The 27,293-nt window shown below is 44.1% G+C and overlaps 1 protein-coding gene across 1 annotated transcript in view; it reads left to right on the top strand.

Annotated features, from left to right (window-relative positions):
* LOC122793226 (polypyrimidine tract-binding protein 3-like) overlaps positions 1-27,293 on the top strand; it is a gene marked incomplete in the record, with an annotated part of 1,714,658 nt that overhangs the window by 1,438,141 nt on the left and 249,224 nt on the right. The window contains 1 exon segment of the mRNA XM_044061073.1: positions 10,620-10,697. Coding sequence (XP_043917008.1) covers positions 10,620-10,697 — 78 coding nt within the window.

Here is a 27,293-nt window from a genome sequence, read left to right as displayed (position 1 = left end):
AGTTCCTGCCAGGCAAACAAAATTCACTGTCAGACGACTTAAGCAGAAAGCTACTGGACCCACACGAGTGGAAACTCAAACCATACTCATTCAAACGTTTAATCAACAGGTGGGGGACACCAGAGGTGGGCCTCTTTGCCTCCCAGCAAAACGATCAATTGAACAAACTTTGCACCAGAAATCCGCACAGCCAAGCATGGTGAGTGGATGCTCTATCCTTTACATGGGAAAATGTATCAATTTAAGCCTTTCCCCCTCTGCCCCTCCTCTCAAAAGTACTACTTAAGATTAAGCAGGACAGACCAAGGACAATCCTTATTGCACCAGACTAGCCACGCCAGTACTGGTGCCCCTTCCTATGCAGTCTGACAGCAGTGCCACCCTGGCACCTACATCAGACCCCCTTCCTGCTGTCCCAGCAGGAGGGACAGATTTTGCATCTTCAGCCTCAAACACTGAAACTTGCAGCCTGGCTTCTTCCCTGAACACAACATCAGCAACCCTCAGCTAACAGGTGCTGGACATCATCCTTGAGGCCAGAAGGCCTAGTACTAGGAAATCCTATTCAGAAAAGTGGAAAAGATATGTTCTTGGAGCCAGTCTCTAGGAAAGGGCACAGCCGTACCCTCCTTACCTCAAATTCTATATTACCTAGCAGAGCTGCTCCACAAAGACCTTTCCAATTAAGAATCATGCCTTGGCCATCTCAGCTCATTACAATACGAGCCACCTCTGTTTTCTCATTCTCTGATCAAACAGTTCCTGAGAGGAGCTAACAATTTAAGACCCCCTGAGGAGAGCTCACACACCCCTGCCTGGGACCTTTTCTTTGTACTAGAGAAGCTCACCCCCCCCCCTTTTGAACCTGCGGCTAAAGCAGAGTTAAAATTCCTCTCTTGGAAAACAACCTTACTTCTAGCCATCACTTCAGCAAGAAGAGTGCCTGAGCTACAGGCACTAATGGCTGTAGAACCCTTCATTATTTTCCAAGCAGGCAGGGTCTCCATCAGGACTAACTCATCATTTATGCTCAAGGTGGCAGCAAGTGTGGCTTTAAACCAATCCATCCATTCACCAACCTTTTTCCCTGACCCTCAGAATAAAGGGAGGAAGATCATGCACTCCTTGGACGTGCACAGACAGCTCAGGTTCTACCTTGACAGGACTAAGCCTTTCAGAAAATCTGACCAGCTGCTAGTCAGCTTTCCTACAGGGGCAAATGGCAGGGCCATTTCAAAGCAAACCATTTCCACATGGATAACACCCTGCATCCATTTCTGCTATTAACACCTTGGAAAAACCTACCCCACAGGGGATTGGAAATCATTCCACTAGGGCCACCTCAACTTCTACAGCATTTTTCAGGGGAGTCCCTTACCAGGGACATCCTGGAAGCTGCAGCCTGGAGTTATGTACACACCTTCACTAAGCATTACCACTTTACCTGTCCTTTCTAAATCCAGAGCTGGATTTGCCACAGCAGTCTTATAAGGCCTGCTAGTCAGCCCTTATACTTCTTGACAGCCTCCACCCTTGCTCAGTTTTGGGAATCAACCCAAGTGTGGTGATTGCAACAGTGAAACGCAAAGAACATAGTACAGTTGTATACACTTAGCATAAATGTAGATGTTCAAGTGTATTCACTGTTGCAGTCCTGGTTACCCTCCAGCCCCCTAACTTTTCTAGACTTTCTACCTATCCTCTTTGTGGCCATATCTTATGGCTATGGTATTTACTTTTTACTGGAGGTGTTCCACACCATGTAATTGATTCCTATTTTGGGAGCTCCTGACATCTGGGGCAAGAAAAACTGATGTAATGGCATCGGCTGCATGTTTTATACCCCTGTCGTCCTGACGTCATGGAAGAGGCTACGGCATCCGACACAGAAATCCCAAGACTCTGATATTCGGGCCGACTGAGGGCTACCTGCAGGCAGATAATCTGTGTGATGACTGCAACAGTGAGTACACATGAACATCTACATTTATGGTAAGTGCACACAATGGAACTTTTCCTTTTTTAATGTAAGAAGGGGAAGACCAGTTTCTAAAACTACCCTGGCTAAATGGATAACAGATTGTACATTTCATTAATTTATTCCTTGAAAGGTATTCCTTTACCTAAACATTCAACCAGGTCAGTGTCTACTTCGGCAACCTTTCAAGCTAGTGCATCTGTTGACAATATTTGTTCAGCTGCCATTTGGTCTAATACTCATACTTTTGCACATTACAAATTGAACATCATTTCTAGAAGTAAAGCTGCCTTTGGTTGCTCCAGAACATCCTTCCACGAGTCCCACCCAAGGTTATTCTAGCTGGGACTCTGTCCCATTCGTTGAGGAACGAATGAAGATAACATTTGATATGTTATGTACTCACCATAATGTTCCATCTGTGTTGTCCATTTTCATTCTTAACTTCCCTCCCACCTTAACCATAGGAGAGATCTGACGAAAGAGTGGTTAGGAACCTCTGTTTGAGCCCTCGGATCCTGCAATCTGTAGAAAATGGGCGAATTGGATCCGATGGTAGGATCCAACCCCATTCTTTGAGTAGGAATGAAAGTGGACAACACAGATGGAATATTATGGTGAGTACGTAACTTTTTTTTCTTCTTAAGAGAAAAAAATCTGCTTTGAATAACAGTATGTTAAGTTGTCAATCTCGCCTTCATTCTTGCTGGATTGGTTCGGAGCCGAACCTCAGCTCTGACTCGGCCTAATACTAGAGCTCGAGAGCTATTTTTACCAGCTCAAGGCTATGCTATGTCCCATAATGCTAGGTGTCATATACCCAGATCTTGTTTGCCGCTTCAGCTATGAGGTTGCGTTTTCACTGGCTCCAGGTCGTATTTAAGATTTTTTTATATTTATAGTTAGTTTTTGATAGATATTTTTCCCTTAGATCCTTTCTAGTAGTGTTAGTAGTCTTTCGACTAGTCTTCCCTCCCTTTATTAATAGTTTTCCTTACTCTTTTCCACCCTTAAGGTGGTTAGGCCTTTACCCCCCCCCCTTTATAGTAGGTTTGTACAGGTTCCATTTCAGTAGTATGTGTGTGTGGAATTTTGTTTTGTTTTATTGTAGTAACTTTGGGAGTGTCTTTTCAAGTGTTGTGTGTGTGTTTGTTTGCGTCTGGTATACTTGTCTAGACTTTTTTGTCCCGTTCCTGTGGTATCATGTCTAAGGATACCAAGCTATTGGGATTCAAGAAGTGTGACTTGTGCTGTCAGAAGATGTCTCTGACAGACAGTCACACTTCTTGTGTTTATTGTTTGGGCCCTCTGCACCTGCAGGACTCTTGTTCCATCTGTCATGCTTTTAGCCCAAGAGTCCTGCAGGAACGCAGAAATAAGCTCATCCTAAGGGGCTTATTAAAACCTGAAGGTTCTCCTACCAAAGCCTCTGTCAGGAAAACCTTCTAAGTCCGCCAAACCGTCGGATCCATGTCCGAAGCCGGCACCAAGCAGACCTTCTTCTGTCTGTTCCGGCTGGAACTGATACACCGAGGCCTCAGTCGGCTCCGACCTTGGTGTCGGAGCCGTCTCCAAGCCGAAAGCGTTCCCAATCAGTTTCTCACCAAGGGCGTCCCCGTTGATGCCATGGTGGTTGGCAGCGGCCACTAAGAAGGAGTTGGCTGACCCTTCAGTTCCTGTCCATCCTCCTAATAAGGAATCTAGTACTATGGATAGGTACGGCAAGCGGATGTTTTCTTCAGCGACCTTTGCCATGCGTTCGCTGAATTATTTGTGCCATTTCACCCTTCTCAAAGAACTAGGTGATACCTTACAGAACCCATCAGCTACGGGGTCTCAGGAAAAGATCAACTCCCAGCTAGGGACCCTGAACTCTATTGTAAACTCCTCCATGTGGCTCATTTCCTATGCCACCGATGGAGCGAGTAGGGCCGCAGGCATGGGCGTTGCTCTAAAGAGACACGCCTGGATGTGGCTTTGCAACTTTGCTGACCCCTTCAAGGCGTCCTTCACTAACGCCCCCCTTTGACGGTTCTGCCTTGTTTGGACCTCAAGTGAAGGATACATTGACCAGGTATGAGCAGGAAGGCAAGACTCTCTCTGCTGTTAGGAGTCCGTTTTTCTACCCCTTCTAGACCATACCCTAAGGGTCAGAAAGGTGGGAAAATGTGGTTCCGCAAACCTCAGGGAGTACTGCCTGATGCACGTGGTGAGCTTCCCTCCAGAAGCAGAGGAGGGAACAATAATAGACGCCACCCGAGGGGCAGGGAGGGTCCGCAGAATCGGGGTAACAGAGAATCTTTCTCTGACAAGCCCTTCCAGCACCCCTGAGGAGCTGCCCGACTGTCCACCTTCGGAGGCAGTCGGGGGAAGACTATCACTGTACCCAGAAGCCTGGCATTCCCTCACGCAAGACAAATGGCTACGGTCGATCATATCCAAGGGTTACAGAATTCCCTGTATTCACACCCACAACAGCCAAAAGGGCCCCTTCCAGACGTTCCATCCGGTCTGAGGGATCTAGCAGCACTAGAAATTTCAAAGCTGCTAAGAAAAAGGGCCATCCAGCCAGTCCCAGCAGACCAACAAGGATCCGGAATCTACTCCAAGTTCTTTTTGGTACCAAAAAAGACAGGGGACTGAAGACCTATTTTGGATCTCAGCAGGCTGAACAAGTCTGTTCAAAGAACGAAGTTCCGGATGGTCACGCTACAAGTCCATTCTACCCTTTCTGGGTCAGGACAATTGGATGTGCTCTGTAGACCTTCAGGATGCGTACTACCATATCAAGATGAACAGGCGCTCCAGAAGGTTTCTCCGCTTCCGGCTGGGAGCCAGTCACTACCAATTCAGAGCCCTGCCCTTTGGCCTCATCACAGCCCCCCAGGGTGTTTACCAAATGCATGGCAGTGGCTGCAGCTCACCTGAGATGACAAGGATTCCAGATGTTTCCATATTTAGACGACTGGCTCCTTACTGCCACCACCAGGCACCAACTACTCCAATCCAGAGATTAAGCTGTACAAACGTGCAATGTGCTAGGTATCTCTATAAATTTCGAAAAGACTGCATTGTCGCCTTGTCAGCCTATTACCTTCATAGGTGCCATTTTAAGCACAGTGGAGCTCTCGGCAAAACTACCTACACAAAGAGTTTCAGACATTCGCAACCATGTTCAGATCCTATTACAGGAGAACAGAGTCCAAGCCAGATTTGTACTAAAAACACTTGGTCTCATGGCAGCAGCAATCACTTTACTTCCCCTAGTGCGTTTTCATATGCGGATCCTGCAGTGGATGCTATTTTCCCAGTGGTCCTTTCAACAGCTCCCCATGTCACACACCATTCTAATCACTCAGTCATGCAAAAGACACCTTTCTTGGTGGACGGTCTCCCCTCAGGTCCTCCGGGGCAGACCTGTGGTCCTTCCTCCTCCTGTTGCCACTGTGACAACGGATGCCTCCCTGATCGGGGGGGGGCATTTTTGGGGCAGGACAGTCCAGGGCACATGGCAACCCTTCGAATGCCACTTGCACATCAATGTCTTGGAAATGAGAGTAGTACTTTTAGCGTTTCAGGCCCTTCAGGACTCTCTACCCACCGGGACTATTGCAGTTCAAACAGACAATATGTCTGTAGTGTGGTCCATCAACAAGCAGGGCGGAACCAGATCCTACCCCCTATGTCGAGAAGCACTCAGACTTTGGCAATGGGCGATCTCTTCTCAATGGTTTCTGGTAGCAACACATATTCCCGAGAAGTCCAACGTCATAGCGGACAGACTGAGCAGAGCCATTCTCATGCCTCACGAGTGGTCTCTCAACTAGATAGTAGTGGAAAGAATTTTCAGAAGGTGGGGTCAGCCTTGCTGCGACCTTTTTGCAACACCTCTAAACAGCAAATGCCCAGACTTCTTCACCCTCTTCCCTCTCCCAGGTCTACCCCCCAGAGACGCTCTAGTTCACGATTAGCCCCGGGGTCTTCTGTATGCATCCCCCCCCCTTTCCCTTGATTACTCAGTTAATCCAGAAAGTGACTGCCTTGAGAACCTGGATGATCCTCATTGCCCCTTACTGGCCTCGACAAATTTGGTTTCCGTTCCTGTAACGCCATCTACTGGAGCAGCCCTGGCATCTGGACCCAGTGCCAGATCTTCTGACCCATCAATCGGGTGTGCTGCATCAGTCCATTCGATCTCAACCTCACAGCTTGGTTTCTCCACTTCCAACCCTAGCCAGGCTTCCCCTTGTCTCTCAACCAGTTTGCGATATCATCCTCGCGTCTCACAAGTCTTCTACCAGAAAGACTTATGCTAGCAAATGGAAGCGTTTCTCTGCCTGGGCAGGAGAAAAACACGTGGGCCCCTTTACAGCTCCTGTCCAGACAGTTCTAGAGTTTCTACCAGAACTCTTTCGATTGGGCTCCTCCTCAGCTACCATCAGAGTTCAACTGGCAGCTACTGCAAATTTCCACGTTGGCTTGTCAGAGACCAGCATCATGTCCCACAAACTTTGCAAAGCCTTTTTAAAAGGAACCCTTTTACTTAGGCCCCCGGTTAAGGACCCTCCCCACCGTGGGACTTAAATTTGGTACTGTCTTTGTTAATTCTTCCTGCCTTTGAGCCGGTGGCTTCTTGTTCGTTGAAGTTGCTCTCATGGAAAACACTCTCTTCTTAGTAGCCATCACCTCAGCAAGAAGAGTCTAAGAACTTCAAGCCCTTTGCGTTCGCCCTCCTTATCTTGTTTTTCACAAAGACAGAGTGTCACTTAGGACTAATCCATCTGTTTTACCCAGAATAATCTCAGAGAAAAATCTGAATCAGACCATAGATCTTCCAGTCTTCTTCCCAAATTACAACAATAGAGCTGAACGAAAGTTACATTGTTTGCACGTTCACTGTCAATTACGCTTCTACGTGGATAGAACTAAGCAGATGAGGAAATCAAACCAACTCTTCCTGTCTTATGCGGAAGGGAAGCAAGGCCAACCAGTCTCTAAGGTAACCTTGTCCAGGTGGTTGTCCTGTCTTATGTTGGTCTATCAGTTGAGGAACAGGGAACTTCCTACTAAGCCAAGAGCCCACTCAACCAGAGCTTTAGCTTCTTCAATAGCCTTTCAGGCAAGATTGCCGATGGATTCCATTTGCACAGCGGCCACTTGGGTCTCTCCTCATACCTTCATTTCTCATTACAAGCTCGATATGGCCTCCAGAAGTCTGGCTGATTTGGTTCCACTGTACTCAAGAGTTTGTTCCATTGAGCCACCTAGGACTTAGGTGCTAGGGACGCTGTCCCATCCAGCAAGAATGAAGGCGAGATTGACAACTTAACATTGAGAAGTTATGTACTTACCATAACGTTCCATGTTAGTTGTCTTCTTCTCGCGTCCCACCCTCCATCCCCCTAGCCTGGGAAGATCTAGAGTACCGTGTGAGAGTTATATCCCCAGCTAGCTCCCTTGCTCCCTCTTTTTTGCTAGCTCTTCTAGAGGGTTTTTTTATATATATATATATATATATATATATATATATATATATATATATATACACACACACATATATCTTTATTTTTGTGTCTATGATTAGGTGGATTATTCTCTGTTGTGGTGGGACATATATGTCCATAGTGTTAACTATCAAATGAGATCTGGGTATATGACGCTTAGCATTATGGGACATAGCATAGCCTCGAGCCGGTAAAAATAGCTCTCGAGGTCTAGTATTAGGCCGAGTCGGAGCCGAGGATCGGCTCCGAACCCATCCAGTAAGAAAGAAGGCTAGAAGAAGACAACTAACATGGAACGTTATGGTAAGTACATAACTTCTCATTCTTTTGCACAGATCACTGCTCATTGTTTACAGTGCGTGTATAACTCTGTTGATACTTCGTCCAGGTCTATGGGCACTGCTTTTTGAGGAGGTTTGCATGGCTGCATTCTTAGAACCTCCCAGTTGATAAAAATGAGATTTTAAATTCACCATTGCATAGATATTTAGTGATGTGATGTAAAGTTCACCTTTTTTCTCACTGATGGATCAGATCTGCTCCGTCTCAGCCTTTTACAAAAGCTCTAGGCCTTCACCAAAGCTTGTGGGCGTTTCTTCCTTGCCCATAATGCAACTCTCTAACTTTCTCAGATTTCATTTGCCACTCTGCGAAGGACATGGTTTTGAAGTAAGTTCTGGTCTAAATGCTTTCTTTCTATTATTAAAATCCCTTTTTTAAACTTGACCTCTTGCAGTTAGATGCTAGTTTGATATAGATTTTCTATCCTTTCTATATAGCCTTACCTATATTTTTGTGTGTAGAGAGTGAGTGTTAATTCCCTTTGCTTTCTCCTATTACCATCTGTTTAAGTTAGAGGACATCTACTAATGTCTGTTTAAGTTAGAGGGCATTTTCCCCTCTAATTCTTGTCCTCTTTCTCTCTATCGTCCATTTGATTTGGAGGACAATTTCATCTCTTAAAAAAAATGTTTCTAGCTTTCTGAAATGTTTCAGTCTATTTAAATTAGAACACGTTTCCAGTGTGTGCATGTTTGCTAATTTGTTTTTGTTTCTATTTACTCAGTTATTAAAATGTCTCAGAAACAAGAAGGGAAAGCCCTTGGTTTCAAGAGAAATGTGTATTGCTTGGGGCATCATCTCCAAGAATCATGCTCCATATGCCACAAAGCTCTCTTATGGAGCAGAAAAACAAGCTATTTTTAAAGGGACTGCTGAAAACTCCTTTCTCTGAGGCGATTTCTCCAGAGTCCGCAACCATTTCTAAGGCTGACAAGTCTGAAAAGTTTGACAAATCACCAAAACATTCTTTTGACCAAAATCTTTCTTGGCACTGAAACAAAAAGCTCCTAGGCTGCTCCAACAGAACCCTCGGAGCAGACAGTTACTTCCGGATCCACGAGTTTGTCAGAGTAGCTGGAGCACCTGGCTCTGACCTCTTCAGCTCCCACTGAATTTTAGTTATCGGAACCATCCCCCTTCATTGGAGCCAATACCTTTTCGGCTCCCATCTCCTTTTTTGACTAAATTAAGGTCTTCAACCCTTTCTACTGTGGTACCGTCTGATGATGATGTGGGATAGGGTAGTAAAGAGGCTTCTAAGACACTGGCCTTGGCCAAGTTGTTACTGAATCTGAACCCAAAGAAATCTGATCAGGCGAAGTCCTCCCCATCAGCACATGCTCCTCCCTTGATCCGTCAATTGGTTTCCGAGCCAGAAAATTCAGATGTCCAGCTTGTCTCTCAGATCCTGGACCCATAGCTTCCATGGATCCGATGTCTGCCCCGAGTGTTCTGTTTCCTCCTAATGGTTGGTTTGGAGATTTCCTTAACCAGTCAATACAGTCCTAGATTTTTTTTTTTTTTTTTTTTTTTTTTTTTTTGGTAGTGGCATAAAAAAGTGGGAAGAAACCTTCCTACCCTTGACCTGCACATATGCAGTACTGGTTGTTACCTGAAGAAGGTGTAGGAGTACAGTAGGATGGATTAGTTCATATGTTTTTGGTCCAAGGATGGAAGGGTGTGTAATTATCAAACAGACACGTTCTAGTAGGATTGCCAGCTGGATTACTGTTGCAATCAGGTGGCCAGTTGATGATTGGCAAATGCTGCAACCCTCAATCTACTCTAATAATGAAGCTGCTGCCACCAGTTTTTGTTTCTAGAAAGTCTTTCTTTCAGGCATTTGTGCTGTGACCTCTTGGTGCACACCTTCACCAAGTCTTATTTTTTACCTTGCCACTTGACTGAAGAATTTGGAACATTTTTTTAGACGTTCTTTCACCATGAATTGGCTATCTGCACCTGGCCTTAGGTAATCCAGGGAAATCATTTCCAGGTGGTTTGCCCATGCCGAGCTGCTGTGGTATTCAACCCAAAGTTATTGACATTAGACATGATATGTTCCTTACCATTCCTGCCAGCTTCAGTAGTCTCTCTTTGATGCTTCAGGACACCTTTTCTCCAGCTCCTCTTTGACTTTTTTTTTTCTGTAATTAGTTGCAGGTAGAATTCCTTGCAAGTTTGGTAAGTAAATACTCAATCTCCAAAAATAAAAGGTATACAGCCAATAAACGTTACAATATAATTTATTAAAAATAGTAAAATGCTACAGGACAGTAGAATGTTGTTTATTTTAGCAAGTTACATTTGACTGTAGAATGTTTTATTTAAACATACTGGAACTTTTGTTGACAGCACACAACTTTGGGAATTGTTTTTATTGTGACATTTTTCATGTTACTGCACCATTTTGTTTAAGTATGTGTGTTCAAGTCTGTATTATTTCTTGAGGTGAAGAATGGTGCTCACTAGGTGGCATGACAACAAGCTGGCAAGCTCTTAAGACAAATGAGCATGTCTGATAACTTATGTCATGGTGTGTGTCATTTTAGTGGGCTTCTATGAACATGGAATTTTGTAGGAAATAATTGTTGGATTGATCAGTGGAGTAGTAGTACACTGCCAACAACTCCCTAGGAAGAAAGCTCTCCTAGATCAACTGGTGTGGTAAGAGCTTCTTCCTAACATGCTAATCTTGTCTACATTTTCCATGTTTTTTTGCTTTTCAATTTTAGTTGTTCATTCCCAAGCAGTTCTTGACAGCAGTAACAGGCACTTGCATTTTCTTTTTACAGACCTTCAGTTGCTGAAGATAACTTAAAGAGTCTCTTTTCCAGCATTGGATGCACAGTGAAAGCCTTCAAATTCTTCCAGTAAGTTTTTTTTTAGTAAATCATAGCTGTTTTTTGAGACCGCTAGCTATTTGTACAAATAAAACCTAAGGACTGCAAGTCAGAAAAGCTGTCCCTAATTATAAGCAGCCCTACATTATATCAATATTCTTCAATCAAATACTGGTGTGTAATTATACACTGTTGACTGAAATAACTCAAATTGAGAGCCAATGGCCTGTAACAAAAAGTTTTATTTTGGGAAGTAAGGCCTTTGTTTGAGAGCAGATCTGCCAAAATGAGTATGTAAGCTTGGGCAGTATGGGTAATCTTCAGAAGCTTTCTGATAGCTACCTTACTTATGGTTGACAAGTAAATGGTCAGCTGTTACTTCCCCAATGATACTAGTCCCCAACTATATTTCCTGTTGCAGCTTACTTTGCAATCAGAATACGTGCGACTGTTTTCAACCTTTTTCGGGGTCCCCTCAAGGAAAGATAGTCACATTTTTCATAGTTGTTTTCAGTTCTTTGGAATTCAGAGTTTTGCATTTGGTGGGTTGGTAGCCCTCCACTCGTCGGGCTTCCTGTCATACATTTCAGAAATTTTCTGTACATTGGTATGAGATCTGATTTTGCAGCATTTGTTTTAATTCAGGAATAGTTGGTGTAGTGTGCCTTGATATTCTTCGCCCTCAGGGTAAGTTGTTTTAGCAGCCAATTATGGTAGAATTGGCAATGCTTATAAAGGTGCAGCAGCAGAATTTTCTTTGGCATTATAGTATCCGAGAATTCTCCCCCCTCCCCAAACATCTTTATTAAATTTACACACATGACAAAGGCAGTCTTACATTTTTATATAAATGAAAAATCTCCAAAATTATATCACTTTAGTTACAGTTTACATCACAGACACGATTGAAACAACTGTAGTTGTAAACATTATACATCACTTATTAACCATCCAGTATGATCAGTTAAGCATTATGTAGCTTATTCAAATCCTGCCTCTTAAGCCTTGTTCTTGCTCTGCATATATTATTCCCATTTTTTCCTATGTAGTTTGTTCCTTCCCTTTTCTAAAGATCCCTATTCCAGTTGTTTTATCTCTGTTATGTTCACTACTTCTAGTAAACTTGGTCTAGACTTTGTTTTCCATTTTCTAGTAGTTGCTTTTTTGGCAGCCACCATAATTAGTCAACAAGTCTTTATTATGTCTTGACAAGTCCGATTCTGTAGCTTAACTCAAAAAATCATCTCCCCAGTCAGTCCAGTCTGCTCACCCAGCATCTCCGACAGAGCGGTCTACAAGGAATCCCAACCAGGAATACTCTTGTGTCTTGAGCTATAGTTGCTAATGTGTGTTTAAATCAGATTGCTTCAAATGCTCGATTGTCTGCATTTTACTGTTGAGTTATTGGACGTGAAGCATGCGATTAAGTTTTTTGGCATCAACCTTCAGTTTTAACCCCCACCCCCAATCCCAAGTAACTACTCTGTTTTTTTTTCTTGTCTGGGCACATTCACTAGCTGTTGGGGCATGTAGAACATTTGTGGAAAAATCACCATAGAATACATCATACATGGTAATGACTCACCATTAATTCACTGTTAAAAATGAAAGCCAATTTCCTTATGAAAAAAACAACAAATGACTTAACTCTGACAAATGCAGACAGTATTCACAATACAAAAAACTAATTTGTCATGGCCAAGGATTATGGATTGGATGAAGTGTTTGCTACATTGTGACAAGTCAAGGGTATAGCTACAGTGTAACTGAGGTGGGAAAATTTGATGTGCAAATGCATTCAAGTTGTGCCTCAATATAAGGAGAAAAATTTTTCAGTAACCAAAATTTAAGAGCAGAAAGTTGGAATTATTTTGTTCTGTACTGCAGTGTAAGGAAAATATTTAAACAAATACAGCTCATTTTGCCAGCATTCAAGATAAAGCATGCATCTTCCCAATGCAGACATAGGCAAATAGTAGCGTTATTTAAATGTTTGTTAAAAGTTCTTTGAAATAGAAGCAAGAGTGGTCACTTAACATCTCCTAGATTACAACTGTAGTTTTGTCATCTCAGGAGGAATGTGGGAGAGTAGACAATTGGCATAAATAAAAGCTAGATTAACTGCATGTTTTAAGGCTTCTATTTTATTTTGTTGAGAATTTATAACTGCTGTTAGAGGTCAGCTATGAGAGCTCAAAATCAAAGTAATTAAAAAAAAGTGGAAAATGTGTTCCAAACACTACAAGATGCCTGTGACTTCCATGTAAATAAAATGGCAGTAGTACAAGTAAAAAAAAAAAAATTCCTTGTGTCTGTTTATTTCAGTTTGATGACCGGGGAAGTTCACTGGGCCTAGAAGCACCGATTTTCAGTGGAGGCCCGTGGAGAAAAGCTCCAGTAACAAATAAATTACAAAACAAACATACAAGGTACATATATATATATATATATATATATATATATATATATATATATATATATATATACAAAGCAGTGTGATCAATAATTACAGCATGCTGAGTATACAGTGAAATAGATAAGAGGCATAATAGTTATAATACACACATGTAGGGTCATACAGGTAATAGAACATTAGAGGACAATTTTTGTATTGACATAGTTAGAATACAAATTTTGTTGTGATAAATTCAATGTATTTGATATAAGATCATCTAAACAAGGTTAACCATAGTGCAACGGGAGAGTGTCCTGTGCAGGTAATAGAAATTGGTGATAGAGTGGTGGTGTGAATAATAGAAAGTGGTGATAGGCAGAGTGGTGGTATGAGAATAGGGTGGAGTGGGTGGGGGAGTCAAAGTAGTTAAGGGGAGATTTATGTGGGAGAACTGCTTGGGAATGCCCATTTTGAATTAAGATGTGAGAATTGGAGGGGATTTGAAGTTGGTGTGGTTAGGAGTATTGCGCAAGATGGAGGGAGATACATAGTTTAGATAAGTAGCAGGAGGTGGCCACTGGGTCGTAAGGGTTTGTAGATTTGTAGGAGGTTTTGATTTTCAGATCTGAGAAAGTGGTTGAGAAGGTAGAGGGTTAGGGTGGCAGTGGGAGAGTGGCAAAAGTAAGGTTTGAAGATAAGCTTGTGGGCAGTGGTAAGTTTGAGAAAGTTTAGGTAATTGGGTAGTTCAAGCCATTGCAGGGTGTGGAGAGAGTGGCAATGGTGGGATGAGTTTTTTGAGTTGGTAGCGAATTTACTCATTTTATTGTAGCGAGAGTCAAGTTTGGATTGAAGGCAGAGTTGGAGATTTGTTAATCGGGGGGCACCATACATAAGAGAGGGGAGAAGGTAGTAAGAGGCAAGGGTTTTTCCTGGTGGAGGGGGTGATAGCAGTTGTCTGTACAGAAGTCCTAGTTTTTGGTGTTTTTTTAATGGTGGTGTGAATATAAAAGTCAAATTTTAGATGTTCATTAATGATAATACCGATCCGTTTAGTATTTGATGCAATTTCAACAGGGGTGTTGTTCAGACTGAGTATAGAGAATGAGTTTTTGTCGATTGGGTATTTTCTTGAGGTGGAAAATATCTGTTTGGTTTTATTTGCATTTAGGGCCAGGTGATAGTTTTGCATCCAGGTTTCAGTCTTGGAGAAAGCTAATTGGGTTTTTTGTTGGAGGTCAGAGGGGGAGGTTAGCTGAGCAGATGATAGTTGAATCATCTGCATATTGGATAGGAGATTAATCGGGGAGCATGCGGTGATATTTATTGATAAAAATATTGAAATATTGAAGAGTAGAGGGCCTAGAACAGAACCTTGGGCCATGACAGTGGGCATGAGTAGGAAGGGAGCGGTTGAAGATTTCCATTGTACTGCTGGTTGTCATTGTGACAGACAGCTAAACAACCAGGCTATGGTGGAGGGAGAAAATTTGAGAGGAGGGTTGAGACAGGAGTTAAGGGGTGGGAGACTGTATCAAAAGCTTTGGACAGGTCGAGGAGCAGGATAGATAAGAGTTTGCCAGAGCCACGTGCTTGGTTAATGGTTTCGAGAAAGGACAGAAGGGCAGTCATGGTGCTGTGGCCAGGGTGGAAACCATGCTGAGTAGGGGAGATACGATAGTTATGGTTAGGTATGGCATTAGTTGTGAATGGATACATTTTTCCAGGATTTTGGAAAGTGGGGAAAAGATGGCAATGGGTTTGAAATTGTTAGTGTCAGTGTTGTTGCCACCCTTATGGAGAGGGATGATATATGCTGTCGCCAGATTGCAGGGACATAGACTTCATGGATAGACCGATTTATAAGGATGGAGATGGGGAAGGCAATGGTGTCAGCAGCTATTTTGAGGAAGGCTGATGTTAGATTATCTGGTGCGTTGCGGCAGGGTTTTAGTTGGAGGAGTTTTTTTTTTTTTATTGTATCTGTGGGTATGGGTTTTAGGCCGAAAGTGGAGGTAGAGGAATTGTATTTAGAGGGTTGTGGTGGGCTGTTGGGGTTGGGGAAGGAGGAGGATAATTTAACTATACAATCCACAAAGGAGGAGTTGAAAAGGGTGGCAATGTCAAGGTTGGTAAGTTTAGGGTTGGGACAGGGATTGTCTTTATTTCAAGGGTGAAGGATAGAGGAGAATTGAGTCCCAGAATTTTCTTGGGTCGGTTGGGTGCTCGGATTGAAGTTTGGAGAAGTATGCTTTTTGGTCTCTAGTTATTAGTTTCTTTGTGGTGTTTGAGCTCGATTAGGGTGTTAGGTTTTTTGGAATGGTTTCCATTTTCTGTCTCTCTGGAGCATGATTAGTTTAGTTTCTTTTGATAGTGAGGAGGTGGTTTTAGCTTTGACATGCTTTGTTCTTAGAGGAGCATGGTTTTTCAGTAGGTTTAAAAAGGTTTCATTGAAGTAAGTAGTTAGTGGCAGTGTCAAGGGGCAGGGTTCTTAGGGGGGGGGTCCAGTCATTCAATTTTAGGCATTCGGAAAAGGTTTGAGGGTTGAAGTGGGAGAGGTTGTGAATTTGAATGTAATGGTGTTGCTTATGAAGAGGGGATGGGTGACGATTGGCAAAAGCTGGTAGGGTGGTCACTGAGAGGGTCTGGAAGGATTCCAGCATTTGAAACTAGATTGGGATGGGATGTTAAGATCCAATCAATGATGGTGCAAGAGGTCCCATCTTTGTTAGGTCTGGTGGAAAAGTTTGAGTTGGGAGAAGTAAAAGAGGTCGATTGTCTGAGTTGGGGTTTGAGAATTTATACTGGCCCAGCTGATGTTCATATCTCCAAGGATGTATGTTTAATTTTTCATGTTGGAGGAAAGCCAGGAGAGGATGTCTTCTAGTATCAGAATGTTGATGCCTGGGGGCAATTAGAGGGTGACTATACATATGGACTTGTGATTATTGATTTTTAGTATAGCTGTATTTATTTCAGCATTGGAGAAGTTTGGAATATGATTGGAGTATGGGGTGACTGTTAGGGTAGAGGGGTAGATTATAGCTATGCCACCACCTTTCTTGTCAAGTCTGTCATTGCAAATCATTAAGTAGCCAGGTGGAAAAATGTCATTGTCTTTTATGGAGGGTTTTAGTCAGGTCTCTGAGATATCTAGTATGTCGGGGTGATTGTGGGGATAGCCAGGTATGGAGGTTTGGGATTTTGTTTAGAAAACTCTGGGCTTTGAATGTAGTAATGTGAATGGATTTGAGTGTGTGTGGAAGGAGAGTTTGTGATTCGTTCATAGATGTGTACTAGGCTAAAGGCCCTGGGGCCTTTAGATGCCTAGCCATAGGATTGCCCTGGCACTGTGCCACCCGACCTTAGTTCCCAGTGCCTCTGTCAAGTAGAGCCACTGGAGTTATCCCCGGGGTGAATTTTCTATTTCTCATCCACTCATCAAGATTTCTCTTGAAGAGGGTCACCAAGGTGCTCTGCTTGACATGTATGGGAAGTCTATTCCATAGCATGGGCAGTCTATGGGTTATCAACCTGTCCCTCCAATACGTTCTGTTGACTGTGGTAATGAGGTTGAGGTCTCTGGAGCATGTGGTGCGGAGGGATTGGGATTTCTTTAGATGTAGCATTTCTAACAGAGCTGGGTCAGACATGGCTTTGTAAGTCAAGCAGAGATCGCCTCTAAGTAGACGATATGAGACAGAGAATAGTTGGAGTTTTTTGAGTCTGTCCATATAGGACAAGTGTTTAAGGCCTAGGATCCTCTTTGTGAAGTACTTTTTGTGGCCTCTCCAGTTGTTGCAGGTGTCTAGTGAGCTACATGCCAAATGGGGCATTGTCCTCGATGATTGGTTTAATGAGGGAAGAGTAGAGGGAGACTTAGTAATGAGATGTGCCACATAGAATGGCTTTCTGACCACAGTGACAATATGGTGATCAAAAGAGAGGTTGCTGTCAACCTGTGTTCCCAGATCTCTTATAATGCCTTCTGTGTTCAGTGGACTACCATCAGTGTGGTAATTCATGGGAACTAGGTTTTTCTCAAAGGGATTGACTACACATTTTTTGGCATTGAGCTTAAAGCCATGGTTCTGACACCAGTCATTGGTCTCAGTGAGGCCATTCTGTAGGATGTCAACATCACTTTGGGGAGTTAATAGCTCCCAACTTGCAATCGTCTGCGAACTCCATCAGCCAGAGTCCCTTTATGTTGGCCTGGACTTCAGAGAAGTAGATACCAAACAAGACAGGACCCAGGACCGAACCCTGTGGGACTCCACTCGTGACTAATCGGCAGTCTGATTTGGAGTCAGCTACTTTCACACTGTGGGTTCTATCTGTGAGCTAGTTTGCAACCCACCTAGTGATATAGGGGTTGATGCCTAGCTTAGTGAGTTTTTCTATGATTCCTGAGTGTAGGGAATGATTTCAAAGGCCTTGGCCAGATCAAGGTAAGCTGTATGAACCACCTTGCCTTCATCCACAGCTCTAGTGACTGATTCAAAGAAGTCGACCAAGTTGAGCAGGCAAGCTCTACCCTTCACAAAACCAGAGTTTGGAGATTCCTTATATCCTTGTTTATTGGGTCCATGATGGTGCATTCCATAGCTTTGCATATCAGACTTGTCAGGGTAATGGGGCGATAGTTCCCAGGGTCTGTAGCCACTCCTCCTTTATGGAGAGGGATGACTGTAGCAGTGCGCCATTCAGTAGGGACAAAGCCTGAGGTGAGGCTGTGATTGAACAAGGCACACGGGTGAGGTGCCAGTTCAGTCTGTAGTTCATGTAGAACATGGCCAGGGATATTGTCAGGTCCCATAGAAGCTGTATTCTTGGCCTTGGACAGTGCTGTTTTAAACTGTGTAGCAGTAAAACTGGCTGTCTAGCAATCTATTGATATCGTGATTGGTCCTTTGTGGGGGGGGGGGGGCTAAAGTTGGCACTGAATCTGTCGGCCATTATATTGGCAATGTCTGCTGGGCTCTACTCGCTCTAGACTATCGTGTGGTGGAGGTGGGCCCTGCATTGGGATGGATGTCGCCAGAGAGTTAGAAGGAAAGTTGGTGGGGAATGAGAAGGCGGCAGTTTATTATGGATGGAGAGTTTCTGCAGTGGAAGGAGGTGAGCTTTTTGTGATGAGCATGGAAGGGTGAGTTAGGTGTGTGTGAGATGGATAGGATTTTGTGCTTGAATAGTATGGTTAGGATAGTGGAGTGCAGTTCAGGTGCTATAGAACTATAGGATGATGTGGAAGTAGGTATGCAAGTGGCTGTGGAATGAGAAGGTGGGGTATGGTGGGAGTTAGGGAGTTGTGTAAGTAAAGTAAGACTGGAGAGGGAGATAAGTTGGGCTGTTAGTATTAGTAGGTGTAATGAGGTAGGAGGCATTGTTAAGGTTTGGTGGGTTGTATACAATTGGTGTGTGTGGTGGGTGGGGTGTTGTGTGATTGGATGGTAGGAGATGTGGGAGGGGTTGGGGATGGATAAATGTCCAGGTAGTGGGGACAGGTGGGAAATGAGGGCAGGTTAGGGGAGCGGAGTGAGCCCGCAGGAGAAATGGAGTGGGTAGAGCCCAGCAGAGGTGAGCGAAAAACTATCAATGGATGCTTGTACCAGTGTAGGTAGCAGGCTTTGTAAGTTGTATGTGGATACTTTTAATTTTTAGCAGGAGATGTAGACTTTCAGGCTTTATGGGCTCTATATAGTAGTTTGAGTGACTGGTTATGGCCTAGACGAACTGCTTGGAAAGAGCAGAGCAGGGGACTGTGGTTGGGTGGGTTGGCTGGTTGATAGGAGGAGAGCTGTGGAGTTCTGCTGCCACCTATTGGAAAAATGTAGTTGGAACGGTGGGCAAGTGAGGGAATTGGGGGTCCCTGCAAGTGTGCACATTAGAGGGAAGCGCTCAAACTGAGATAGCATATACTGTACATTTTATTGATGACACTGCTACTAGAGCTTGCTTACATGTACTTATGGTGGTGCAAATTGCCTGGTTTTCTTTGGGTGAAGCAAAAACAGTAGAATCCTTGGTCCTGGGTGGAGGTGGAGACACTGCTGAACACATTTTGTAGTGTCTTGGAAGACCAGGGCTTGAAAAAATTAGTGTGAGAGATGCACTTCTGGTGCTTGTGTGAAGTAGGCTTGAAGTAGATTCTGTGGGGGGAGAGGGAATTCCAAGATCACTTTACGACGACAGGTCTATTAAGATATAATAATCATAATGATTCTGATGCATTAAAGTAGTCAAAGTTCAAAGATATAATGAATTAACTGAAATAAAGGGGCAATCATAATTTATTTTTACTATTGTTTGACTGGGTTTGACTCATTGGGCCAATGACTTTTTTTTTTACAGGGAAGACCCGAGGAGGTATTCATACTGACTGGGGTAAGTTTGGCCAGGACCCTGGGTGACTCCCCTACTCCTTTTGATAAGTGGCATGGGATATTTTACATCCACCTGAACTCCTACTACCAGCTCAGGCAGATGGGTCCTTTTGTTTGTCTTATATGAAAGACAGCACACCCAAGAGGGCATCAACCCCCCCCCCCCCAATGCTGAACTGTACTGTTAATACTGGAAAATTAATGAAAGCATCTATTGTGCTACTACAACCACCAGCCCTCTGCTTCAAAAGCAAATGTGTTGCCTCTTGAGCTACTGAGACTGCAAATAAACATGTTAGTTTTGCAGCCCCCTCCAATAAAAACAGCACTGATGGACAAAAACTTTACCAAACAAATGCAGCAACATGAGCCACCTGTATGTCCTTCCGTATCACCGTTGCAGTATTCATAACCTAAGGGATCTCTTGCCAAGGATAATCCAATGTCTGGCCAGTATGCCAAATTCTTTAGAGTTAAGTATTTGCAGGCATCTTGCATCACACATGTATGCTCCCTACGCAAGGCATAAAGGTAATGATCGGACACACACACACACACACACACACACACACACACACACACACACACACACACACACACACCTACTTTGCTGCCAGTCCAAATGCCATCATTGAGCATCATTCTGGATGCCTTTCTGCTGTGCTGGTTACCAAGACGTGTTTTAAGATAAGTGACTTATTTGGGTTTCTTCTTGTCTATCTTTTTTCTTTAGTGCTGTTTGGTTCATGTCATTCAGAATGGGAAAAGCAGTTTGGGAGGCAGATTCCCCATAAAGACGGTCATTACCAGTGTCTTTTTGGTGTGCGTGATTCCCATGACCATATGTAGTGTTCTGTATGCCAGGGTTTTGTCCCTATGACCCTGCATAGTTGTCTCTCCTCTTTATCTATTTACCTTGAAAAACAGCATCTTAAAACTGTTGGCTCAAGGTGCTATGGTGGAATCTTCCCGTCCCAGTGGTCAGCCGTCTACCTAGAAAAAAGCCAAAAAACCTTAGGTCTGATAAGGCTGCCATACATCCTCCACCCGAAAGTCTCTCTTGAGGCCAGTGAAAGCCCAGAGGATTGTCTGTTAGTTGCTTTAGATTCCTCTACCATAACCATGTCAGAGGCCAGCATGGATCCAGCTTTTTACAAATTCTTGGAGGCTTTACAAACGTCTGCTGCTGATATTGAGGAGGAACCTCTGCTAATCATATCCGGAGGACCAAGAGGTATTCCACAGATATTAGTTGGGGAGAAGAGTGCTACCACGTTTGTTGAATGTCACCATGGGTCTGACCTTCCATGGGTGTTTCTCATAGACATCCTGCAGAAAAAGCAGAAAACAAAGCATATTTCCTCTGTAGTCAAGGATCCCAACATGCATGACAAGCATTTACTCAGAGGTTATTCAATGCTTTGATTTAAAGATGCCTCAAAGCAGTGTCCATGCCTGCCCCTCCCTGGTCTTCCACTCCTCTTAAAAGACCCAGGGGATTTGATTCTTTGGATGAGGTTTTGAATTCAAGGGAAGAGTCCCTGGTTTACTCTTTTCAGATTCCTTCTCCCTTGCACAATGGCTCAGAGGAGGTAGACTTGGTCCCGATTTCCCTCTGGAGAAAATCTCCACTGGGGGTAACTATTGTGTGCATGATGGTGTTTACATGGGATTGTTCTCAAGTCTCTCTCATTCAGAAAGGGTATTATGAGCTCCTCAAGATGGAGTCTGCTAAGCTGTTGGCTGTTCCTCCTGTTCTAGTTGCCTTTCTGAATATGTTTTCAGCAGCTTCTCTGGCCCCAGAGTCTCAGCTCCTTAGTTTCACAGACTGCCTGAGGAGTGTAAATTTCTGTATAAAAGCCCTTCTGTTGACCCTTTTGTAGTGACGGACTCTTCTGACAAGCCCTCCAAGTTCTTGCCATCTACCAACTTCAGATAAAGATAGTTATGAAGGGGTTGGGCAAAATGGTTTATACTGCTACCACTTTATCCTTTCAGGCCATCAGTTACCAGATACATTCTGGTCCTCCTTTCTCAGGTTTCCAAAATGGTTCCTAGCTGAGGGGAAGGCTTCTGCCTTTTCCCTGTTGGGTTCTACCTCCAAAGTTGCTTCCCCACACTTTCCAGTGCAGCTACGATGCACCTGATTTCTCCTCTAGGGCTACTGCCTTTGGTTCAGTTATGAGGCGGTACTTTAGGCTTAGGTTCATAGGTTCATAGCTTCATACTAGGCTATCTGCCCTAGGGCATTTATAAGCCTAGCCAGAGTGTGTGTGGCTTTCACCACCCCTTAGGATGAGAATACTATACCCATTAGTTTGCTATGCCTCTGTCCAGCAGTGACACAGAGATGATTCCGGGTAAACCTCGATCTCCCATCCACTGCCAAGATTTCTCTTGAACAGAGTCAGTGAGGGGCTCTGTCTCACATGGACTGGGATTCTGTTCCATAGTGTAGGGAGTCTCTGGGTGATGAATCTGTCCCTCCAGCATGTCCTATTTATATCTGTGTTGAGGTTTAAGTCTCTTGCTCTCGTGGCTCTGGTGGATTTGGATTTTTTGAGGTGGAGCATGTCCATTAATTCCGGGTTGGACATGGCCTTGTATGTCAGGCACAGATCACCTCTGAGCAGACGGTATGTGACTGAATAGAGCTGGAGTTTCTTCAGTCGGGCAGCGTATGACATATGTTTGAGCCACTTTATCCTTTTGGTGAGGAACTTTTGGGGTCTTTCCAACTGCTGCAGGTGTCGGGTAAGGTACATTCTGAATGGGGCGTTGTACTTCAATCATTGGTCTGATAAGTGAAGAGTACAGGGCTACAATGACCTCTCCTGATCTGGATGTGAATCCCTTCATGATCAGGTGGGCAATGTAGAAGGTCTTCCTAACCACTTCGGCAATGTGAGTGTCAAAAGAGAGGTTACTGTCAACTTGGGTCCCCAGGTCCCCGATAACTTCTTCTGTGTTTAATGGATTACTACCTATGTGGTAATTGGGGGTTACCTTGTTTTTCCCAAAGGGTATGACTATACATTTTTTGGCATTTAGCTTAAGGCCATGGCTCTGGCACCAGTTATCCATTTCTATGAGACCTCTCTGGAGGATGTCTGTGTCTGATGGAGTGTCAATTATGGTGCCGTTTGCAGTCATCTGCAAATTTTGTCAGCCACAATCCACCTATGTTTGCCTGTACTTCAGAAAAATAAATGCCAAACAAGAGGGGGCCCAGGACTGAGCCCTGTCGGACACCGCTCGTGACCGGCTTAGAGTCTGACATGGCACCAGCAACTCTAACCCTGTGGGTTCTGTCCTTGAGCCAGTTTGCAACCCATCTTGTGACATATGGGTTTACATCTAAGCTGGTGAGCTTTTCTATGATGCCCGAGTGGGGTATTGTGTCGAACGCTTTTGCTAGGTCAAGGTAGGCTGTGTGAACTGCCTTACCCTCATCAATGGCCTTAGTGACTGTTTCGAAAAAGTCGACCAAGTTCAAGAGGCAGGATCTGCCCTTGACAAAGCCAAATTGGGTAGGATCCAGTGTCTGTAGGTCCCCAATGTCTTTATGAGTTCCATTATGATCCTCTCCATAGCTTTGCAGACGAGGCTCGTCAAGCTTATGGGGCGGTAATTTCCAGGGTCCGTAGAAGCACCGCCTTTGTGGAGTGGGACCACAGTTGCCGTACGCCATTCTTTGGGTATGTATCCTGTAGTAAGGCTAAGATTAAACAGCAGCCTTATGTGTGGGTTTAGTTCCTCATTGAGTTCGTGTAGCACACAGCTGGGGACACCGTCCGGTCCCATTGATGCTGTGTTTTTTGCTTTAGAGAGAGCAGCTCTCACCTGGGCATCTGAGATGTTTGGGATGCTAGACTCTGGTGGGATAGATATTTCTCCTTTTGGGGGGGGAGGGAGAAATTTGCACTGAACCTGTCTGCCAGTATGTTGGCAATGTCTGTGGGTTCAGTGATTTTTGTATCATTTTGGACTAATTCTGAGCATATCTGGGAGTTTCTACCCAGGTTTCTAACATAGCTAAAGAAGGCCTTATGATTGTCTTTTGTGTCTTTAGCGATTTTTCTCTCAAAGTTGGCCTTGGATGATTTTATGAGTGATCGTAGTTTTTGCTAGTATTGATCAGAGATGCCTTCCCTTTTAGGGATTTTGCTCTGTCATGTAGTAGCTTTCTCCTCTTGTTGTAGAGTTTGTTTATGGCTGGGGTCCACCAGACCGGGCGCCTGCCTTTGGTGGAAAGGGTCTTGATTTTATTAGGGATTGCTTGATCCATACATTCCTGGAGGTGCTCGTAGAAGGCATTTGTAAGGGTTTCAGCAGCATGGGTTGTGGTTTCCATTGGCTCGGGGGCCTTGAAGGATACCACTCCAGTCTTAAGAAGTGTGAAGTTTGCTTTTGAGAAGTTCTTCACTGTGGTCTTTTTTGCTGGGGTTGGGGGCGGGATGTAGATCTCCAGTGAGATTAATTTATGGTCTGATCTCACCAATGAGGGATATACTTCCGGTGTGGAGCATTTTGTCCCCATGTTTGTGATGATCAGGTCTAGTATATTTTCTCCTCTTGTGGGAATGGTGACTAGTTGTTCCATAGCATTTGAGTTTATGAACTCCAGGAACCTTTGGGCTAGGGTGTTGGGGCTTGAAGTAATGTTCCCAGTCTATGTTTGGGTAGTTGAAGTCACCCAATATGATGGTGTTTGGAGAGACATTCATACTCTCCAGTGTCTTCAGGAAGGCTGTGTGGGTTTCCTGAGTTTGAGAGAGTGGTCTGTAGCATGCTACAAACTGTAGGGCAGTTTTACCTATGGTTAATTGCACCTGGATGGTCTCCAATGCTTCGTGCGTTGCCACTAACCTGGAGGTGTGGGTATCCTTTATGAATATGGATACTCCCCCTCCTTTTGTGGTTCGGTCCGGATTTTGGGGCCGGACCGCATGATATGAGGTATAACCTGATAGTGCTGGGGTGCTCTCAGGAGCCTTGAACCAGGTTTCAGTCACAGCACAGACATCGATGTTCTCCATACTGAGGAGGGCTTCGAGGGCGTGCATCTTGAGGTGTAGACTTCTGGCATTGAGCAGTATTACCCTTAGTTTTTTTCCATTTTTGTTTTCTAGGGCAGTAGGTTTATCATTTGAGCCTTGCCTTGCTTTGTCTTCATGCTTTGCCTGATAACATTAAGGCCAAATTATTGGATGCTTATTTGGGTAATAAAAATATTTTGATGCTGCTAATGAACTTTTCAAGTCTCTCCAAGATGAGGGTAAAGGCTTGCAGGAGTTGAAACATATTTTTGTTTCTCCTGTTCCCAAGTTCCCGAGGAATTATCCTTACAAATCTGCTTTATTAGTAGTCAGTCTTATCCTCTGCCTAAAGGAAAAAAGGTTCTAGACATGTGCCTGTTGCCAAGTGTAGCTCCCAGAAACCTGCTTTTCAGGGCAAGCTCGATTCCATTTGACATTTTCCTCTTTCCCTCCGTCTTTTTCTGTCTGTTCCAAATTGGTTAAGGATCACAAGAGACTCTTTGGTTCTGTCCATTATCCATCAGGGCTATTTTATGGTTTGGAAATCCCTTCCTCCCTTTTTGGGCATTCCTCAACCTCCTCAGGAACAACTTCTTTTCCCATAAGTGCTCCATTCTCTCTTGGTTCAGGGTACCATTTAAGCTGTGCCTCCTGCCCAAGTAGGGGAGGGTTTTTTATTTCATAATGTTTTTGGTTCCCCAGAAAGAGGGTACTTGGAGGCCAAATCTGGATCTTTCCCAGCTCAACATCTTTGTCAAGATTCCTTTCTTTCAGATGTCTCTCCAGACGTTCTTTCCCCTTCTACTCTATGCCTTTCTCGTCTGTCTGCATCTCAAGGATGCCTACCTTCATATTCCCGTTCATCCCCTTTTTAGGAAATGTTTACATTACTCTGTTTCTTCCTTACATTTTAAGTTCTATGTTTTGCTCTTTTGGCCTCTCTACTTCCCCAAGGGTACTCACCAAATGCCTAGCTCCTGTTACTGCCTTTTGTAGAATGATAGGAGTTCATATCTTTCCATATCTGGATGATCTACTCATTCAAGCTTCTTCCCCTGATGCTTTGCTTTCAGGATCATTATTTCCTTGTTACAGAGTCTGGGGTTCACCATGAATTTCCAGAAATCAGCTCAGACCCCTTCTCAGGATCATATTTTCCTCTGTTACAGACTTCAGACAATCTTCATACTGGCATCTCTGCAAGCCCCCAAAGGCCTCTCTCTCACTGCCTTTTTCCAGTCTCCTGTTTCCCTGGCATCAGTCATGGCCATGGAATTTCTCAGTGTTCTTTGGTTCGTGGCTTCCACCTTTCCCATACTCCTTCTGCCAGGTTCCACGAGAAAGCTTCAGTGGTACCTCAAGTCAGTGTGGCTCCAACATTACCACCCCTGGACTTCCTGGTGCCCCTTCTTCCCTGTCTCAAGCTTTGGCTTCATTGGTGGATTTATCAACTTTTCTCTCATTCTGGGGCTTCCTCTCCAAGCTCCAGTCCTGACTCAAGAGCTCTTTACAGACTCCTCTGACAAGGGGATAGGGTGCCTCCTTTGACCTCCACAAAGTTCAGGGTCTCTGACCTCTTCATTAGAGGTTGAACCATTTCAATTTAAAGATAATGAAAGCTCTGCTTCTGGCTTTTCAGGCTTTTCATTCATTTTTATCCTGGGCCTTTCAAAATTTTTGCAGACAGTACCACAGTGATGTGGTATGTCAACAAGCAAGGGGGGGGGGGGGTACAAGGTCCTATCTTTGCAGACTAGTTCTTCAGGTCTGGGATCTAACTGTCCAGTATTGAGCTACTCTTGGCAGTTTACATTCCCTTGTAGCACAATCTATGCTTCACAGTGATGTGTTCCTGGACACTGCCCATCATCAGTGTATTCCTCGGGTAGATCTTTTTCCTCTACTCTGAAAAGGCAACTTCCCCTTTTCTGTTCCAGACTCCCAAATCCTCTGTCTTGGAAAGTGTGGACACCCTTTCTTTTCCTTTGAAGGAGATGTTTCTGTATACCTTCCCTCTTTTTCCTCTTTAACACAAGTCTTGCACAAAATCAGGCAGGACTTTCGCAAAACCGCGCTGGTGCCCTTTTGATCCAGACACATTGATTCCCGCTTCTTTCTCACTTGACCAGGTGCAGTCACCACAAGTTACCTGATCATGTGAATCTTCTCAGCAAGACAAAGGGGTCTCTTATCCATCCTCACTTGTCCTTCAACTGACGCTGTGAGTGATAGAGTTTTGATACCTTTTAGGGATCCTTTCTGAAGACATGCTTCGGGTTTTCAGGAGGCCAGGGAAACCCATTTTCAGGAAGTAATATGTGATGTTATGTAGTCCTATCTCACCTACATTCTTACCAGTGGGGTTCGGAGCTGAATATCGTCTCCGACTTGGCCGATTTTACTAGCTCGAAGTCTCTCATTGGCTGGGCTAAGAGGGTATCCCATGGTGCACTGCTCCATATCCCCAGATCTCGTTTGCCGCTCGTGTAGCTAGGACGTGGTCTCGCTTGGTTGTGGCTAAGTACCTTCTTTTCTTGATTTAAGAACATTTTGATTCAATCAAAAGCTATTTTCATAGCTATTGTTTAAAACTCTAATTTTGTCTGGTGTGTTAGGATTGGTTATTGTGAGTTTTTGTTAGTTTTTTGTGTGTTATCCCTCTTGCTGTTCCCCGGGCTAGGCCCGTTTCAGTTAGAGGGCCTAGTTCTCCTCTGTTTCCTTCTGTGTTTACCAAACCGTTTAAATTAGAGGTTTTGGCTACCCTGTCCTTCTGTGCCCTTGTTGAAATTGTGCTAGAGTTGTGTTCAGT

Source organism: Protopterus annectens, chromosome 2.part0 (assembly GCF_019279795.1).
Source record: "Protopterus annectens isolate FY-2018-M chromosome 2.part0, PAN1.0, whole genome shotgun sequence".
NCBI lineage: Eukaryota > Metazoa > Chordata > Ceratodontiformes > Protopteridae > Protopterus > Protopterus annectens.
The sequence above is the reverse complement of the archived record's forward strand: the minus strand, read 5'-3'. Positions and strand labels throughout refer to the sequence as shown.